This window comes from Pangasianodon hypophthalmus, chromosome 26 (genome assembly GCF_027358585.1).
Source record: "Pangasianodon hypophthalmus isolate fPanHyp1 chromosome 26, fPanHyp1.pri, whole genome shotgun sequence".
Lineage (NCBI taxonomy): Eukaryota > Metazoa > Chordata > Actinopteri > Siluriformes > Pangasiidae > Pangasianodon > Pangasianodon hypophthalmus.
The window spans coordinates 11,559,350-11,578,289 of record NC_069735.1 but is presented as its reverse complement, the minus strand read 5'-3'; the positions used below and the strand labels follow the sequence as shown (position 1 = coordinate 11,578,289).

The 18,940-nt window shown below is 39.2% G+C and overlaps 2 protein-coding genes and 1 non-coding gene across 10 annotated transcripts in view; 2 read left to right on the top strand and 1 right to left on the bottom strand.

Moving 5' to 3' along the window:
* The window catches only part of raph1b (Ras association (RalGDS/AF-6) and pleckstrin homology domains 1b), a 64,691-nt gene extending 53,635 nt beyond the window's left edge, over positions 1 to 11,056 (bottom strand). For all 4 annotated transcript variants that reach the window (XM_053229787.1, XM_053229788.1, XM_034299973.2 and 1 more), the window contains exon 1: positions 10,798 to 11,056. The gene's annotated coding sequence lies outside the window, so the exon portion shown is untranslated. The remainder of the gene's footprint in view (positions 1 to 10,797) is intronic.
* A 1,121-nt stretch (positions 11,057 to 12,177) lies between these two features.
* On the top strand, positions 12,178 to 12,269 carry trnar-ucu (transfer RNA arginine (anticodon UCU)). The gene is given in 2 exon segments: positions 12,178 to 12,214; positions 12,234 to 12,269. It is a non-coding gene; the product is annotated as a tRNA-Arg (tRNA).
* Positions 12,270 to 13,620: 1,351 nt separating this feature from the next.
* On the top strand, positions 13,621 to 17,769 carry pld6 (phospholipase D family, member 6). Of its 5 annotated transcripts, none has more exons than XM_026932171.3 (4): positions 13,621 to 13,731; positions 14,488 to 14,687; positions 14,844 to 15,067; positions 16,991 to 17,769. In XM_026932171.3, the coding sequence occupies exons 2-4, from the start codon at positions 14,488 to 14,490 to the stop codon at positions 17,269 to 17,271; spliced, it is 705 nt and encodes a 234-aa protein (XP_026787972.3). In that variant the 5' UTR covers positions 13,621 to 13,731; the 3' UTR covers positions 17,272 to 17,769. The 5 variants fall into 5 exon arrangements, with proteins under 5 accessions (XP_026787972.3, XP_026787976.3, XP_026787973.3 ...); XM_026932175.3 differs by having other exon boundaries at positions 13,633 to 13,731; positions 14,425 to 14,687; XM_026932172.3 differs by having other exon boundaries at positions 13,669 to 13,749.
* The last annotated feature ends 1,171 nt before the right edge of the window (positions 17,770 to 18,940 follow it).

Genomic DNA, 18,940 nt, shown 5'->3' with positions numbered 1-18,940 from the left:
GACCAGTTCTTAACTTTTACAACCTGCCAAAAGATATTTATATGGACAACATAACCGTTAACTGTTCCTCAACTCCGAGACTCTGAGTATTTTCCATTGTTCGACATTAGTTGGTTTCTCCAGCCTAGCCTGTAAGCTCCTGAAAAGCTCTGATTTTTAATATGTTCCACTTCATAAAATAGAAAGGAAGTGTGTTGTAGGTTGTGGTGAAGCTGATGAGTTGGTGTTGGTCAGAGGATTAATAATTTGCAGACACACACACACACACACACAAAATGTGATTCCAACCACATTTCACATTCAGCAAATTTTAGAATCCCTGGATTGCAGCAAGGCTAAAGAAAAATAATCTTTACCTCCATTTTTCACAAGCAGGAAGGTATGAATGAGGCCAGAACAATCGCTACTTATTTTAGCTAATATAATCAGCTTCATGTCTGGGAACATTTCACACTGCCAATAGAAATTCCCCATTAAAATAATTTGAGCATTGGCTTAATCTATCTGAGACAACAAGTAAATCGGATAAGTTAATGCTAGCTAACCGCCTATAAGAGTAAAACAAAATCAATCAGCTAATAAATGTGTTCTGTTATAAATAGTCGCTCCAGAAAAGCTACCGAAACTAGCTGTATAAACAATAAAAAACCTCAAGACCTAAAGAAGCTTCCACAGAAGGCATACACATTTAAAAAAACAGATCACAACAGAGCTGGGTGATAGGTGGCTTGTATTATCACACATTTTGTTAGCCAACCAGCTAACATGAGTTAACCTGACAGAACTTCTGACAGGATTTTTAAGTCATACTAATTAGAGTCCATAATTTTCACTGCAAAAGCTAGCCAGCTAGCATTAGGGTAACTGACAGGATTTCTTACAGGATTTGAAGTTATATTTACAAACTGTAATAATCTTCACTGTGAATGTTACCCAGCTAGTTAAAATGAGCTAACCTGACAGGATTACTGAGAGGATTTTGAATCATAAATACATTATAGTTCACAAACTTCACTGCTGAAGCTAGGTACCAGTTCAAGAAAAAAATAATCCATTAATCTTTTGTGGTTTCCATCAAGTAATGGCTTAAAGGGAATTGGCTTAATTTCTGTAGGTTTCCATTAGGGATTTTTTGATTACTGTTAAATTCCACCAGAACCCAATAGGACCTTCTTTAATGGGCAGAAAACGACCATCATAAAAAAAAATTCGATAAGCCTTCAGAAACCATTAGGAAGAACACAATCCATTAAACTACCATTACAGAACACCAGAAATCCATTAGGTACCAGTAAAAGCCTCTAATGGTTTTTTCCTCAACACAGTAGCCAAGATTAGCTGACTTAACAGGATTTCTGAGAAGAATTTTAACTTATTTTCAAGTGCATAACTTCCATTGCTAAAGCTAGGATTTCTGAGAGGAATTTTAAATTATATTCAGTAAAGTGTATAATTTCCACTGTTAAGGCTATACTATAGATAGTTGGGTAACAATAGCTAACCTGACAAGATTTCTGACAGGAACTTTAAATAACATTCATTAACGTTTATCGTTTCCCCTGCTAAAGCTAGACAGATAATATTAGCTAGCTTGACATGATTTATGAGATGCTAAGTCATGTTCATATACATTTTAACTGCTGATGTTAGCCAGCTAGCTAATATGATGTAACTAGACAGGATTTTTGAAGTCATAGGATTTTACAGTTTCGGACACATGCTTCTCGAACAACCCTCTATAACAAAGCTAGTCTGATTTTTAAACACATAATTGTTAAGGTATGTATCTAAAAGATTTATCACATTATCAACTAGCTCTACCCAGACGTGTGCATTTACCAGAAGCAGAAACATCACGGTATAAAAGGACACCAGCAATGTGAGTTCTAATAATAAACTATCTATAACACACTTATGCTTAAGTCATTCCCCACCACAAATTTCCCTGGAATAACTCACTTATACAGTTTATATAAATCACTTATACAGTTTTCTCCAAAGGTCGTGATCTGGAGATGGAATGTGAACAAGAGGCCATGCGAGGAATGAAAACAGAGATAAACTGAGAAGAAATAGATAAACAATAAAACACAGCAAGAGGAAACAATGTGGAGGAAGATAAACTGCTTAGCAAGCAAACCAGAGATCACGCAGGGAAAGAAAAGAGATAAATACAGATTAGACACACTGGAGTCTGATCCTCAACATGGATCTGTAATCAGTTTATTTTAGCACACAGTCGAGTTTAAAAATGAATCATTAATAGTTTACTGCATATTATCTGGTAATATGGAAAGGAAAACACTTGAAAACCGAAGAAAAAATTCAGTTAAAATCCAAACAGAGCATGAAAACAGGTTCACCAAAGGGCATTAAGATTGAGCTTTGCTATACTTCATAGTTTCATGCTCAAGCATGGACAAATCCTCTCTCTCTCTCGCTCGCTCTCTCAGCAAAGTACAAGTTCAGTGTAACCCTCCTTGACATTCAATGATGTCGATGGTCAATCATTTTCCTTCCCATAATTATTGGTTACAACAGATGGGCTCGAAACAAAGTTGCAGCATATAACCAGCACATCATTTTAAAGAACTGTGGAGTGAAAAACTAAAAATTAACATACTAAAAAGAATGTATTTTTATCAGTTAAAAAGAGAAAAAGGCATGTTTTCAGGAATTTCTGCATGTTTAGTAACATAATACAGGCTGATTCAGTGGCACTGGATATCATGGAAGATTATGTTGTTACACCACGAAAGCCTTACAGACAGAAATTTTAAAGAATGTAAATATGCATAAAAATTAGGCCTGTGCTATGATTTAACCCACTTGCCATTGTAATAGTAACTCAACAGGAAAAAAAAACAAAACAGAAAAAGTTCATCTACTGATTTATTTCATGAAAATCATAGCAAGACACTAGAATTCTTACACATGTACATAGCTGAACCTTTAAACATTTTGGATGATGTGATGTCCTACATTAATACCATATATTATTAACACTGCACTGGCTGAAAGCGCTTGATGGGGCGAGGCACCATGCACTATTGTGGTAAACAAATATTATGCCTACAAAAACCACTGTATGGTATTAAGTAGCCTAGGATATGTGAATCACATTGCGACCAAAGCTGACTGACCTGAGAGGGCAGAGCAGTGCCAGTGAGGGTGAACATTAAAAACTGCATGCACACAAAGGTATTCATGAACTTATAGTGGTGAAGTGAGCATGCAGAGAAACTATTACGCATGAAAGCATTTCACTTCTGCGAGCACTGAGCACAGAACACGTGCACGTCCTTTATCCAGGGTCTGCACTGTACTATTAACTTAACTCTGTTAATTAAAGTAAAAGAGCCATGACGTGAAGTAAAAAAGTTATTATTTTCTCATTTGGTTTCTTTGACCTTTCCATTGCTAAAAAGAGAATCCAAAATGTGAGAAATTACAGATGACTGACTATTAACTAATTAATTTACCAGTTTCTTATCATTTTTATGTCTCAGCTAATCTCTACAGTTCTTAAATCTCTTCAGTACAGATGTGCCGATGTGTTTTGATGAAAATCTTGTTACATGACACTAAATTTATGTGCAATTGCAGTATAGTATTTTCCTATCAAAATGTTTATGATATGGTTACATGGCAAACAAAAAAAATTTTGAAAAAGGATCACATGGAATGATAACCAGCACACTGAGAAGCAGTCCCCCTGTCTAAGCTATCTGCTTGAAATAATTTCTAATTAGCATTTTTGAGCAACCTTTCAGAGAAACTGGACGAGCGAGCTCACTAGGGTGACTTAAGGTTTTTGTGTTCTTGCATGCTTAAGTGATGCACTTGAACCCACTCTGAGCAAGCGCGGAGATTTTAAGGACAACCTGTGAGGAGGGGCCTCTTTTTCCTCAGCTCTTTGCATGAGAACATGTTGAACTCTGGGAGGGGAAGAAACCTCTATAATGCCTATTCCAGCTGGCTGGAGAAAAGCCTGTCGTCATGGTGAGATCAGTGGGGTCACCAGGGGTCAACCATGGCTGAGGACAAGAGACTGAGAGCCACTGCAATATATCTTTCCAGAATGGTTTTTCTTTAGACCAGAGAACAGCTTCACCATGTTGGATTCTCCAGGTGAATGCAAGACAACTTCCTTCACTGCTGATGAATGTTTGGTCTTATGAGGCTCATTTTACAGCCATAAATCAGTGAGCATATGTGGAACAAATTTCACAAAAATGCTGTGCCATGTCTATTTTAATTTGAATATGAAAGGCAAAAACAGAAATGGGGTGCATGATTCATTATTATGAAGATCTACACGGGGGTACCTAGCTACAGTAAATTTTAAGTACTTGGTTTGGGTCCTGGTTCTGCATCCGGACCACGGTCTGCCAGTAGATGACCCCTGATCTACACCATAGCCTTGTGTAGCCCTGCATAGTGTCAAGCTCTTAAACTCTCTGCCATGCTGAGAGCTTCTTTCTATTAGTTTCATTTGAACAAGCATTATTTGCTAAGCCAGTTATCCATCACTGTCTTAATAGAAGCTGCTGACTGTCCAATCATCTTGTCTCTAGAGACAGAATTTCAGCATGAACTTAACTTGATATATAGAAATACCACAATATCAGGATCATTTCCACTGTTTTATGTATAATCCAGACAATGTTGAACAGGAAAATCCATTAAAAAAAAGTGTTCCTTACAGAACACTTAAAAATGTTAGGAGTTTTGAGTGAGAAATTCATGTAAAAGTAAAAGGGGTGTTTGTGATGGGATTCCCAACACCCTCGCTTGAATCCTCTCAATGTTGCTGCTTTTAATCCTATTGGAAATAGAACAGAAAACATGAGAAAGAACAGCCTTCATTTTGGCTGCTTGTGAAAGTATGGGTTTATATATATAACTCTTCTCAGAGTAAAACTTCTGATTTAGGACTTGTTGGTCTAATGGTGGAGTTGAAAGCTCCAGAATGGTTTACCAGTTGGAACAGAATTGTTCAAATATCACATATCATATTTCTTTTTTTTTTTTTTTTTAACATATCACAAACATTTGACTGCCTTCTACTTGAATGGTTTGGGTCCACTCTTAGAGGGAAGCGTCACTTCAAATCCATATGAAGTTCTTCTGACTGATCACCACTATCCTATAATGAAACTTTTCTCTCCTGGGTGTGGTATGTTCTACAATAATGCTACCTGTCATTGACTGACACTGTCAGTACTGTCAGTAAGGCTCACAGAGTGTTCAAGGGCACATAACGTCCTAGTGCCATGACCTTGTCTGAGCTCAGGGGTGTCCAATCTCAGGGCCTAACTCAGGGATGTCCAATCTCAGGGATACAACTGGAGACCACAAATCTTACTGTATTTTTCTTTGAGTACAAAAACTAATCACAGATAAGCACTCCTAAATAACACTTGATAAATATGAAATGAATATGGGTCACTGCGGAAAATCACTGGGTTTGAATTTGTCCAAGACTAGACACAGGGCTTTTGTAGATACACACAAGGAAACAAGGACATATCAAGCACTAATATTTTTCATTTTCAAGGACTAGTCAAAAGAGGTCATCCTCCAAACAATGGATCGTTTCTCAGCTTGGCTGGAACTCAAGAACTGGTCCAAAAAAAGGATACTATTTTATCCTCAATGGTACGGTTTTATTGCTGTGGTCATGCTTATTTGAGTCCATTATGTGGAACGACACACAGGACAGCAGCTTTTACACTCTAAAACATAAGTTGCTACTTTGGATTAACCCTAGACCTGCACAAATATGAAGTGTTCTGGGACAACTGCTTCCTGTCACATGACCACAATGCTGAAGTTGACTGGCTCTAAAAGCAAGCGAGGGTAACGAATTCAAGCCACCTGCTGTTGCCCACCGGCTGCAGAGCCACGATGTGGAACACACCACCTGCCATTGTGGGTGTTGTCATCAATACCCAAATAAGAAGATAAAACATTTCCATGATCTGACTTGACTTGAGTGTTTTTGTTCATTACTAAATGCTTTGCAGCCCCAAACAATAAGTTAGAGCAGTAACATAGGAGCAGTTCCATCATGAACTATATGATCAAATACGTTTAGATAAAAACATATAAAGATAAAAAAAAAAGTTTATTCAGCACTTATATTCATACTTACTTCATAATTCCTGATTCAGTTATCTTACAGGTAGGTTACAGCTATCCCTATTGCGCTCTCTCTCATTCCTTTTCCCTCCCAAGTCCCCTTTTTCTTTGCTGAGCTCATATTAAGCAGCTCTTTTGGAAATGATTCATGGGATAGCTCTGGCATCCAAGGCCATCGCTGAAAAGCAAAGAGAACTGTATGATTGTGGGGGTGGAAACCATTTCTAGGCCGACCACAGCTAACACAGTAGCAATCCAAATTTCATGAGACAGCCAACATCAAAAGAAGAAGTGTCAATAAAGGACGAATGAGTACCACCACCCAATGGACCACAAAACACAGACATAGTTATTTCCTTTTATGTAAGCAAATAATGTCTCAATACAATGAGGCAGTGGTCTATATTCATAGAGAACCATTTTCCCCCAATTTAACATGCTGAAGAGTCAACTAGTGCCACCAGGCTGTTCCTAAAAAAGCTATGGGTGACATATCAACTTTAGACTCAACTGTGTCCAAAGCCTGACACTTGCCAACACACTATTGCCCACCTGCTTCCAGTGACAGAGGTGTCCATAGCCAAGGATGTCCTCTCTTGTTTCACCCTGCCTGCTGACTGTCCTTAATGTTGGCCTAGAGGTCTCTTTGAAACACTCCGCCAACACACACACACACACACACACACACACACACATCTCAGACCCTCAGGAAGGCTTTGGTAAGACAACACCACCTTATAGTCCAGTCTTTTGTGTGGGAGCCCTCCGGCTTCTATGTGTCAAGCACACCAGATGAAAGCGTCAAAGTCCCCAACTAGTTCTCAGCCATTACATACAGTGAAGCTCATTAGATTAAAGGGGGGGGGGGGGGGGGGGGGGGGATCATTCTGAAAAGGATGATGCACATAATGCACAGTACAACCCCAGAGGCATGCATCTAATGGACTGAGGGTGACCTTGGACACACATTCTCAAGCACACAACCAAAGCTTTCTTCTTATCTTCCCCCCCAAGGAGCATTAGTAAGTCCTAAGGCAGCTGATTTTCTCATCAGATAGGCTGCTGCCAAGCCGTAGGACTTCCCCAACATCTCACAACCACAAACAGGACACTCAGCTTCCATATGTCCACAGCACATGGCAAAACTATCGACCCCAGAGTTTATCCTGATCAGCAATTTGCCTTGTAAAGCAGTACAGTGGTAGAGTCATTGTACCTTTCCACTGCAGTCACACAACAGGTTTGGCTCATGAACTTTATAAGCAGACAGTGAAACACTGACAGCAGGTTTGTTAAAGCAAGATAAACACCAAATCCTTGTGGCTTCTTCGAGACTACGATCAATCTTTTTCTTTCCCTGAATGTAGCCGACTAATTTTGTACATCAGAGTCAATCAATGGGAGAATTCAATCAGGAGACTACTGCATAGCTTTTGACTGAAGATCCAACCTGATCTGTGTCCCCTGCTTGACCATGCATGTGCAGCATGTTGACCATGCATGTACATTACATCGATATTTTTGCAACTACCTGATGTGGCAGGTGAATACATTCCCATGTTCATCTTGGATGTCTGTAGTGCTGGAATAGCATTTTATCCTACTTGCTATGAAAAGTTATCAGCAATGTTTTTTTTTTTTAAAAAAGGCAAGATAGATTAATAATTTCTGAACAATACTTAGAGAAGGTTTTCACAACATATCATGCTACAAACTGGAAACAGAGCTGTCTGAAGTACATTTGAACTGGAGCGTCATGGTCACGTCATGCTGAAAGCAGCACAGTCCGTCCAAGACACCATGACAATCCAGGCTCCAGCAGACGACTGTAAATCAGACTAAGAGAATATTCAGAGCAAGAACTGTTCTTGTCTCCTCTCTGTCCGGTTCTGCTCAAGACTCAGCGGGTATTTCCTGAGGAGGAAAACTACTTGCTGTTGCCTTTTCCGTTCAGCTTGGTGTGGATGTCAGCACCAGAGTATGACGGAAAGGAGGGGTCTCTAAGGCAGAAATGGTCTCTGTTTCCTCCTCATCTCAAACTCGAACAGGATGCAAAGTGTAAGCCTCTGGTTACATCGGACAGCTCTGTCAGTGAAGCACTTAACGCTGCACGGGATCCTGATGACATGACTTGCTTCACATCGTGTAACCTCCATTGAGTGCTATGGCCTCTTTTCTGAGGCACACATGGGTAAACACCGCACCTCGAGCTTGTGCTTGCTTTCAGCCAAGACACACTGGTGCAGACGGCGAGCAAACAGCACAGCCTTGTATCCGTTCTGTGGCAGACTGTGGTGTGATGGTAATGGCCAGAAAATCACCTCATTACCACTATGGTATAAAGTGCAGAGTTATGATCCACACCACTGGCCTGAGAAATGAGAAATTAAGTCAACTCTTTTCTGCAAAACGCAAGTCCATTGCCAGGAAGGAAAAGCTTCTGCATCAACCTGTTATCGCTCAGTTAACAATGCAAAAAGTGAAGAAAACCAGGGAAGTTAAGCAGTGACGATAGAGGTACTGTCCAAAAAGTGTGTCTCTATTGATGTAGATTAAAGCTTTGCATGCATTAGATGCCAACAAAGTGACTCCATTTGACAACATTAAGAGTCTCTAACTAAACTACAGACTTAAGATTTCTCATAGCAGAGCAAACTGAATTCCTTTCTTTCTTAAAATTAAACCTGATTCATTTCTTTTTCGTTGTTGTATTGCAAATTACAAATAACCAAATCCAACATTTTTGTCAGGACTCTAGTCGGATTTGCCATCTAAGATACATTGGTCATTATGGTAATGATACAGGTGTGTGTACACGGAGTAACGCAGAGCTAGAGAAAGTTAGCTGGTTAGATTCTGAGGTGGATTATTATTATTTTTTACAAAAACAAAAAAATCCAGTCACAATTCTGAACATTTTTAAGACGGAGAACAGTGAAAAGAATGGAAAAGTCCTTAAACAAGAAAAAAGTGAGGGGTCACATCTGTTGGTTTTTGGCCATCTGTTTATGGAAGAAATTGTGCAAAGAAGTAACAAAAATGGTTTTGATTTGTTTTGACAACATGAACCAAACACATTTTTGTGCACAGCTCAGGGTTGCTTACTACATCATACAAAGCATCCAAACATGAAATTGAAATATCTAATATAGAAAATGGCATCGCAATTAGTTCCACGATCATGGAATTGTGAAGATCACATGACAATCTCAGTTTAACATTTTTCAAAAAGCTACATTTCACATAATCCACTATAGAAGGTGAAAATAACATTTTCAGTTTTCCGTTTTCATTTTGTAAAGCAGATTCGAAAAGATGCATTTTCGGACAAAATGCTGTCTTAGTGTGGATGGAAAGACAAACATAAGTAAAGATGCATTTTCACATAATTGGGTAACATAAACCTGAAGAGACAATGTCACTATCGGAGTAACAACGGGTATCACCCAAGACGCAGAGCTCTGACATCAATATCATATATATTAAAAGTGGAATTGGTGCAATAGAAGATGTACAACAAGACTGCCACACTTCTACCAGTAAATTAAATCAGGTGCAGGTCTAGATGCCGTGGACGTGAGCAACCTCGCAGTGTAGTCTATGTGGGGCAGCGTTCCCTGATCCTGGTGTCGCACTGCACATTTTAGGATCTCACACACCCAGTTCAGCTCATCAGCTTATTATGAGGTCCTTCATGAGGTTGAAACGTGGGTGTTGCAGCAAGAAAAAAAAAAAAAACTGCGCACTTCACAAGGACTAAATGTGCAATTCAGAAGGGAAAACAGCTAACCTAAGACAGAATAATAAGAGGGGAGTTTAACACAAACAACATGGACAACATGCAAATGTTCAAACTAAGCATGATGGGAAAATTTTCATACACGTAGATGATAGTGGAGCATTTATAAGTGTCAGAGTGTGCATTTAGATTAACAGTAAGGGAAAAAACAGAGAGAGAGAGAGTGTGTGTGTGTGTGTGTATGTGTGTTAATGCTGTAGTGTGTGTGTGTGTGTGTGTGTGGCAGACACTGGGGCGAGTTTGAACACACCCAACATCAAGTGGACAATAAAAATAAGCACTGGACTGACATTTAATGTTTGTCACCACCAAAAATGTGTCACAGATTAGTCATGTATCTGATAAAGCATGAAATGTGTCAAGGAGGATTTTATAATTTAATTCTGCTCAGGTGCCTGGACCCACTCACATACACATACAGACACACACAGACACACACACACACAGAGACACAGTAAAGGCTGGCTTTGGCTTTAGTAGACTCACTGTACAGCCCAAGGAGCTCCTAATATCTGCCTGTATCATTTGTTAAAGCAGGTTTTTGTTTCTAACTCATTATTGTATAATGTCACAGACACGTTCATGGATAAATATGTGGGGTGTCTGTATGCACAGACATCTGTCGCTGCTCTGTAAGGCGACATGTGCGGTGGTTCTTGCCTGGCAGGATCAGTTTCTCATTACCGATGGAGACAATAACAGCCTGCAGAAGAAGAGGAGCAGCAGCAGGGCGAGTCCTGATCCCCAACCGCCTCTGGGTAGCACCACATCCAAAAACGCTCTCTTTCCCCATTGTTCACCACAGCTAACAGACACAGCCCGTGGTTAATTATAAACTAAATTAACACACTTACCGAAAGGCGATCCAAAGAATCCTCTCGGCTCCTACTGAGATCAAGCGACACTTCTTCCAGATGAATTCAAGTAAATATCCAAACGTTTCAGCACTTAAACCTTCCTTACAGTAAAACAGACACGTTCTCTCTTTCGTGTTATTGTTTTTTTTTTTTTTTTTTTTTTATTAATATTATTATAATTATTATTAGTTCAGTCTTGCGTGTGTCTACGCACACATCTCTGAGCCTTCTCCCATTCTCTCTCCCTTTAGGGAACTGTGGCGTGCTCCTAGCATCCAATTTCCTGCCCCGCCCTCATTTCAGAATCAACCAATCAGCGGACACAGCGGCGTTCTAAGTCCCACCCATGTCACCAAAACAGACCAATCAACCGTTCTGAAGGAGTGGCGTTCTGTTCAGAGCACGAGCGCATCCGTTGGCCGCGTTGCCAGACGGTTACAATCCGACCGCGACCAAATCTGCATTTAGACGTAGCCTAGGTTACCGAGTTTAAACAAGAAGTGCACTATTTAAGTGTACTACCTAGTGCTGTAATGTGTGATTTGGGACGGAAACTTTATCTCATGGAAAAACGACTTGTTATATATTGCCATGTTTATATTATATGCTGTAAAATGTTATATAGTATGTGTATTTTATATATTCCTTTGTATTCTGTCATTTAAGGTAATTGGGATGTGGATTAGTGGAGCTGATTTAGCTACATAAAGCATAAATGCTCAGTATGGAGTTATATACAAAGTTATATCAGGAATAAAACAAAACTGGACCTAAGTCTACCTCAGGAGATGTACGTACTTCCGGTTTTTGTGAAAAGTGTCTATTAGCATCACACAAATGCTGCATGGTTCATGCATCTCACACACTTTTATTTTAAATTATAACTAAATTTAATGATGCTTATCATAACCATGTTTAGTATTTGTAATGAATCCATTTATTCCAGGTACACTGTGTATGTTTCTCTCCATCTGTGCTGCTGTAAAGCGCTTGGGCCATGTCTGTGAGAGGCTGGATGTCCTGCAGGAGTAGCACACAATGGCAGGACAAAGCTTGGTGTTGTTCTCCACCTAGTGGCGATTTGTAATTCTCTTACCTACAAAACATTGCTGTGAGCGCCCATTTGTGCCCCTCAGTAATTAATTAATACACAGATGAATCGATTGACAAAAATCAATTAATCAAATTTATGAATCATTTTTTAAATAAATAAGTGAAAATTCCATAGTAAGGGTAGATCTAGCAAATAGGACTAATAGCACACATTCAGCACAAACTATCTTTATTGGCATAATAATAATAATATAAATATTTACAATAAAAGTAGCGATAATAACAACAACAACAGTAGCAAAACTAGCACTTCGTGACCCAACCGGCTCTGTGGCGCAATGGATAGCGCATTGGACTTCTAAGTAACACTTAGCGGAGTGATTCAAAGGTTGTGGGTTCGAGTCCCACCAGAGTCGAGGTTTATGGTGCAGTGGTGTCTCTTGGTTAGTGATCGTGGGTTCAAGCCCCACTACTGCCCTTTAATCTTATCTGCCCCAGGGGTGCTGTGTCATACCTGACTCTGCGCTCTGACAAGCTGGGATATGTGAAGAAAACATTTTTTTCTGTGCAGTAATGTAGTATGTGCGACAAAATAAAGGCTGCTTCTTCTTCAATAGGTACAACAACTATAACAGGATTTTTTGTGTGTGTGTTTGTGTGTGTTTGTGTGTGTGTGTGTGTGTAAGGGGGGTTGTGGCTTATGCCACTCACTGTCAGATTCAGATTCAGTTAGCTTTACTGGCACGGTAAAAGGTTTTACCATTTGCCAAAGCATTGGTAACATTAAATTACAGACATACACATTTACACACAATTTAAACAAACAAACAAACAAACAAACAAACAAAAACGTCACGTATTTCACGCATCCTATTCAACATTTGTGATTCCATCACCACACACTTCTACTTGAGTGTCACTAGAGGGCGCTATTAACCCGAACCTGTTTCCCTGAGTGCTACCTCACTAATTGTGACTCATTTTACTGAATCGAGTCTTTTGAATGAACCAAATATAAGTGAATCAACAGCGTAGTGTTCACTCTGACAAATACAAACAAATCTAGCACATAAAAAATAAAAAAAAAATCAGATAATGGATTATATTTTATTATCATTCCAGCAAATTAAGTGAAATTTGCCACACTGGCTCTGACCTCAAATCCCATTTACGATGGCTTTGTTTTTGTCCTGCTTACTTAATGATTAACTAGCTCATGAGTTAAATAAAGGACATTGTAATGTTGTTCCTATTTTGACCAAATTCCTTGAGTACAAAATATTTCATAGTAAACAAACATTATGTACAAATCCACTCATTGTATTCAGTGTATCTTTTAGACTAGTACATAAGGTCACATAGGCCTACATATTATATACATAATACAGCTTCAACAATTAACTAGATACATACACACATATAATAAAAACAGAATATAATAAACAATATAGTAGACTATATAATAAAATCTAGTAGCCTAGGTAATAAAAATTTAGCAGCCTATAGAAGAATGTAATATATATACAACATGAATATAGAAATAGACTATGTTTAAAAAAAAAGCAAATATACAGAGCTGTAGTGTGCATTTTATTTTATTATTATTATTTTTGCAATGCAATACACATATATGGTTTCATTTTGCCACTTCGTCTATAAAAACAGCCTGTTTGCTGACTAATATTTGCATGACGATAGCTAACTTGTGCGACATTTAATATTCATAATCCAGTTTAACTGCAAACATCCAAAAGATTCATTCAATTGTTTGCGAATCAATTTGCTTTAAAAGATTTGATCAAAAGGAACCGATTCGTTCATCTAATAGCTGATTGCTGTTCTGCATGTCACAAAAGTACTTACCAGAGGTGGCGTAAGGTAACAGTTAAAGCAGAAGTAATTAGTTTTAGTAATTAGTACAGATATCCCACGTACTATTTTATTGTTTATAATTCGCTTTAGTGACTATGGCTTATAATTTTTTAAGATGCCTGTTAACGTCACGTGGCGTAATAGCGCTCCTGGTTGGTCTTAGCCTTGGAAACGGTAGCATCCGGTTCCCGAGATTAGCTTTCTAGCTAGTAATAATCCAAAAGTGTCTGTAGAAATAAACTCCAACGGGATATAACACTGAATTAGACTATATTTGTACTTGCACAAATCAAAAACGACCAAATTAAACAGTCTTGGCGTATCTGAATGGATTTATGAGTTTGGTTGCTTATTAGCTAACTAGCTAGCTGTTAAACAGATTTAAGAGGATGTTACCCGGATGTAGCGGTTCAGACACAATACACTAATAATTATTGCAACATTGGGCTTTTCAGAACTTTTCAAAACTTTTCAAAACTGAGAAATACAATCTGCAGAGGTTTTGTTCAACACACTGATCGTTGATGAATCACAACAATGAGTAAAAAGTAAAAACAAGTGGAAATAATTTAGGTCAAGGAAAGATAGGCAAGCAAATTTAAATTTAAGCCCAATAACTTTAAGGGGGCATAAGTGTGTTCAAGTATATTGCAAGGCATAAAGCAATCTCAATATGTGGAAGTGTATTTTGTCTTGCAGATTACTTTGATAGATCTTTATCGTCTCATTTTCACCACCTCTCCTCTGTCTGTGCTGTGTGAGATGTCTCTGGCGGAGTTATTGAAGATGCTCGGTCTCGGGGCAGTGGCCATCGCATTAGGCCTGGAAGGGTTGGACTGGTTGCTGACTCGGCATCTCTGGCCCAGAAGAGGTTCCTGTCAGCCCCTGAAGGAGGTTCTCTTCTTTCCTTCACCGCCAACATGTGTGGAGCACTTGTACAATCCAGTCAGGGCTCATCCATGGTAACATTTTAATTATATTGTGTTAAAATTAAGGGAGCCTATCTGTGGTTCTGTATGTGCTGCATTTTTTCCTGTTGTTTCTGAAAGTTTCAGCTACTCGTTTTATTTACACTATCCTCACCCTTTCTTTGCTCCAAACCCTCTGTCTGCCCACAGCCTGTGTCCCCTCCCTCATGGCCTGGACACACCCTTTTCTAGACTCCTTGAACACCTTCTCTCAGCGTGTGTGTCGCTGGACCTTTGTCTGTTCTCCTTCTCCAACATTGAGCTGAGCCGGGCCGTGCTGCTGTTACACAGCCGGGGTGTGCGGGTGCGAGTGCTCACAGATCGAGACTACATGGCTATCACTGGCTCTCAGATCGGCGTCCTCCGCAAGGCAGGTACGGACAACGCAGCCACCTTGCAGGTCCAGTTACGTCATCTATGTCGTATAGTTAGAGATCATCACACACTTGTCTCAACAGACATTTGATTCAGGAATACCATTTGTACATAAACAGATTAATAAAATTGCAGAAAAATTAAATATACAAGTCAACTGTATTATAATCTGAAACATTTTATGTGCAATTCCACTTTAAACAATTGGGCCATACTTCCTGCTTGAGTCTGATGTTTGATTTGATATCAAACTACAGTAAGTGCTGAGGAAAAAAGATTCAGTATGGCACTAATACTGTTAGTAGCTCCATTTTTATAGATGACAGCCTGTCAGAAACCATATGAGCAGGTCAGTATGAGATACTGAGCAACCTGACATGATTTGAGCTAGGTGTGTAATGACTGAAGGATTCCTCAGTGCAATAATGGTGTCTCGAAGCTTCTATTCCTTATTAGCTGCATTAGTCTTATAGCTCCAGTGCAAAACTAGTAAACCTCAGACAACAACAACCAAAAAAAAAAAGGGCAAAAATAATTTATAGGTAAGTACACAGGAATTTGTATATAACACAACCTGTTCCTACATACAGCATATAAATGTAGTACATTTCACACTTAAAATTAATTTACAGTGCTTAACAGATTCCTGTATAAATATATCATTAGGATTAAGTAAAACAACCAATTGAGCAATAGAATAAAATCAGATTAAGAAAGAAAATAGATAAAGTGCTTTATCTGTGGCACAGGAGACTTAACAGGTGACTTAAATATTATGGCAGTTAGGGCACACCTACTATCATCTGGGAGCTTGTTCCACCTGTGGGGACACGCAATAGTTTTATTAAATAACATCATTAACTATACAAAACAAAGAGTGTAATCTAACAGGTAGCTGTAATCACTGTAAATGAGTGTAACAAATGAAAAGGGTTTGGTCTTCTGTACAGAGAAAGTACTGCACACAAAAAAGATGTGCTTATATTGCACATAAGTATCAAGGCCAGTAGTGCTTAAGTGAGTCTTAAGTGAGTCCAGTAGTGAGGGTGAATGCCTTTTTTCCTTCCAGTACAAATGTATCAGACAGACGTGGCCGCGTCAGAAAGGCCAGAGGCGTACATGGCTCTAATTACACCACCACACAACTTCATCATGTTCTGTCTTGTACTGTGTTTACTATGATAGTAAGCAATGTGATCGTTTCTGCAAGAGTGAAATAAAGGTGACGTCCTCTTTACTACAAACACAGTTATTCACCAGCTGAACCAAATGTGTAGATTTAGCTGTTTCAGAGATGCCAATTCAGTGAAGAAGGCATGGCCTCCCACTCCCACACTTCTTTCAGTTATAACTGCACAACACTGAGTCATTTCACATATAACATTTGCATTAAATCATTAAATTATTAAATATCGTTTAAACGTCAGACCATTGATCACATGAACTTGGAAAGTGACATGTCACAGTGACAGGTCATAAAAGACAGAGACTATTTCTGCAAAAATTTAAGCATTTTCTTCTTACTCTAAATGTAGTTGATCAGCCAGGACAGGTTTAGTATCCAGAGTTTGAAACTGCAAGGGAAATGTAGCTAAGAAGTGAAGGAAGACTGCCAGTTTAGCGTCTGTGTAGCTTCAGTACTAGAACCTCCACTCTTCAGGGAAGGCTTTCCACTAGATTTTGGAGTGTGGCTGTGGGGATTTGTGATCATTCAACTACAAGAGCATTAGTGATGTCTGGTGAGGAGGCCTGGGGTTCAGTCGCCGTTCCAGTTCATCCCAAAGGTGTTCAGTGGGATTGAGGTCAGGGCTCTGTGCTGGACACTAGTGTAGATCATGGGATCTGTGAGATACACAGAAGCTCTGTTTTATTCTACACTATTTATTCTAATCTCTTCTAATTGTAACTCTTTTCTTCTTCAGGTATCTGTGTGAGGCACGAGCTGGTAATCACCATGCATATGCATCATAAATTTGCATTGCTGGATGGCAGGAAGCTGATCACCGGCTCCCTCAACTGGACCATGACAGCAGTGCAGAGCAACAAGGAGAACGTAATAGTGACCGAGGACCCGCAGCTTGTTCGACCCTATGAGGACGAGTTCAACAAGCTGTGGGAGGCCAACGACCCGGCCAAACACCCACCACAAACACACAGCAGGAATAACACGAAGGGACTGCTGACGCCCACCAGGGACGAGTAGCTGGACACAGAGTTAGCTGCTTTTCACATGTATAATTAGTTTTGTTTTATATAGAAGGATTAGCTTGAGAAGTTTTTTTCACTCTGGGTTTGTTACAGAATTTCAAGGAAATTATTTAAATTTTATTTTTATATATATAGTTTTACAGAATCTGTTGTTTTATTTCAATATTAGGTGTTTTTGAGTATGGATATAATTAGGTTTATATTAGTTAATTTAAATATTTCAGGGACATGGAGAAGATTGGATTATTGTTTGCTGTTTGTTTGTTTTTTAATTCTTTAACGACTTATCCACTTCAAGGATATTGAATGGTGGACAGATGTTAAATACATATTGATTGCCATGCTCAGTATCTGTTATTGTGCTTAAAATCTGAATCTGATGCAGGCAGGGAAGAGAAATAATGCATCTTACTTGGGGAGGACTAAACTACAATGCCTCAGGTGAAATAAAACTGCTTTTATTGGCCTAAATCTGACTTTGTGCCAAAACATTCTCCTGCCATTCTTTAGTGTCTTTTCATCTGAAATAAGCTGAAGTTTGTGTGTGTGTGTGTGTGTGTGTGTGTGTGTTTGTCGCAGCCAGGACTTTCATTGCTCAACCCAGCTATTCAATTATGAAATTGGGACCTCAAATTAGATAAAGTGGTTCAATAAAATTATATCCAGCCAAGGAACTCTTTAAGCCACAACAAGGATGATGTATTTGTGGGATGTATGCCAAACTGAGTAGCAGTTCATTTTTAGAGATGCCATTTGTAATGTTTAAAAGTGTTTCCTTAACCTGTAATAATCATTTGATTTCAAAGATACATTTGAATAATCTATATATAATATACATATTATATATATATATATATATAAGTATTGGGACACCCCTCCAAATCATTGAATTCAGGTGTTACAATCACTTCCATGGCCACAGGTGTATAAAATGAATGAATTCAAGAGTGGTACCTTGATAGGTTGCCACCTGTGCAATAAGTCCATTCGTGAAATTTCCTCACTACTAAATATTTCACAGTCAACTGTTAGTGGTATTATAACAAAGTGGAAGCAATTGGGAACAACAGCAACTCAGCCATGAAGTGGTAGGCCACGTAAAATCACAGAGCGGGGTCAGCGCATGCTGAGGCGCACAATGTGCAGAAGTCGCCAACTTTCTGCAGAGTCAATAGCTACAGACCTCCAAACTTTGTGTGGCTTTCAGATTAGCTCATGAACAGTGCGTAGAGAGCCTCATGGAATGGGTTTCCATGGCCGAGCAGCTGCATCCAAGCCTTACATCACTAAGTGCAATGCAAAAAATGCGGATGCAGTGGTGTAAAGCACGCCACCACTGGACTCTAGAGCAGTGGAGACATGTTCTCTGGAGTGACGAATCACGTTTCTCTGTCTGGCAATCCAATGGACGAGTCTGGGTTTGGCGGTTGCCAGGAGAACGGTACTTGCCTGACTGCATTGTGCCAAGTGTAAAGTTTGGTGGAGGGGGGATTATGATGTGGTTCCAGGGAAAGGAACTCTTAATGCTTCAGCATACCAAGACATTTTGGACAATTTCATGCTCCCAACTTTGTGGGAACAGTTTGGGGATGACCCCTTCCTGTTCCAACATGACTGCGCACCAGTGCACAAAAAAAAAGGCCCATAAAGACATGGATGAGCGA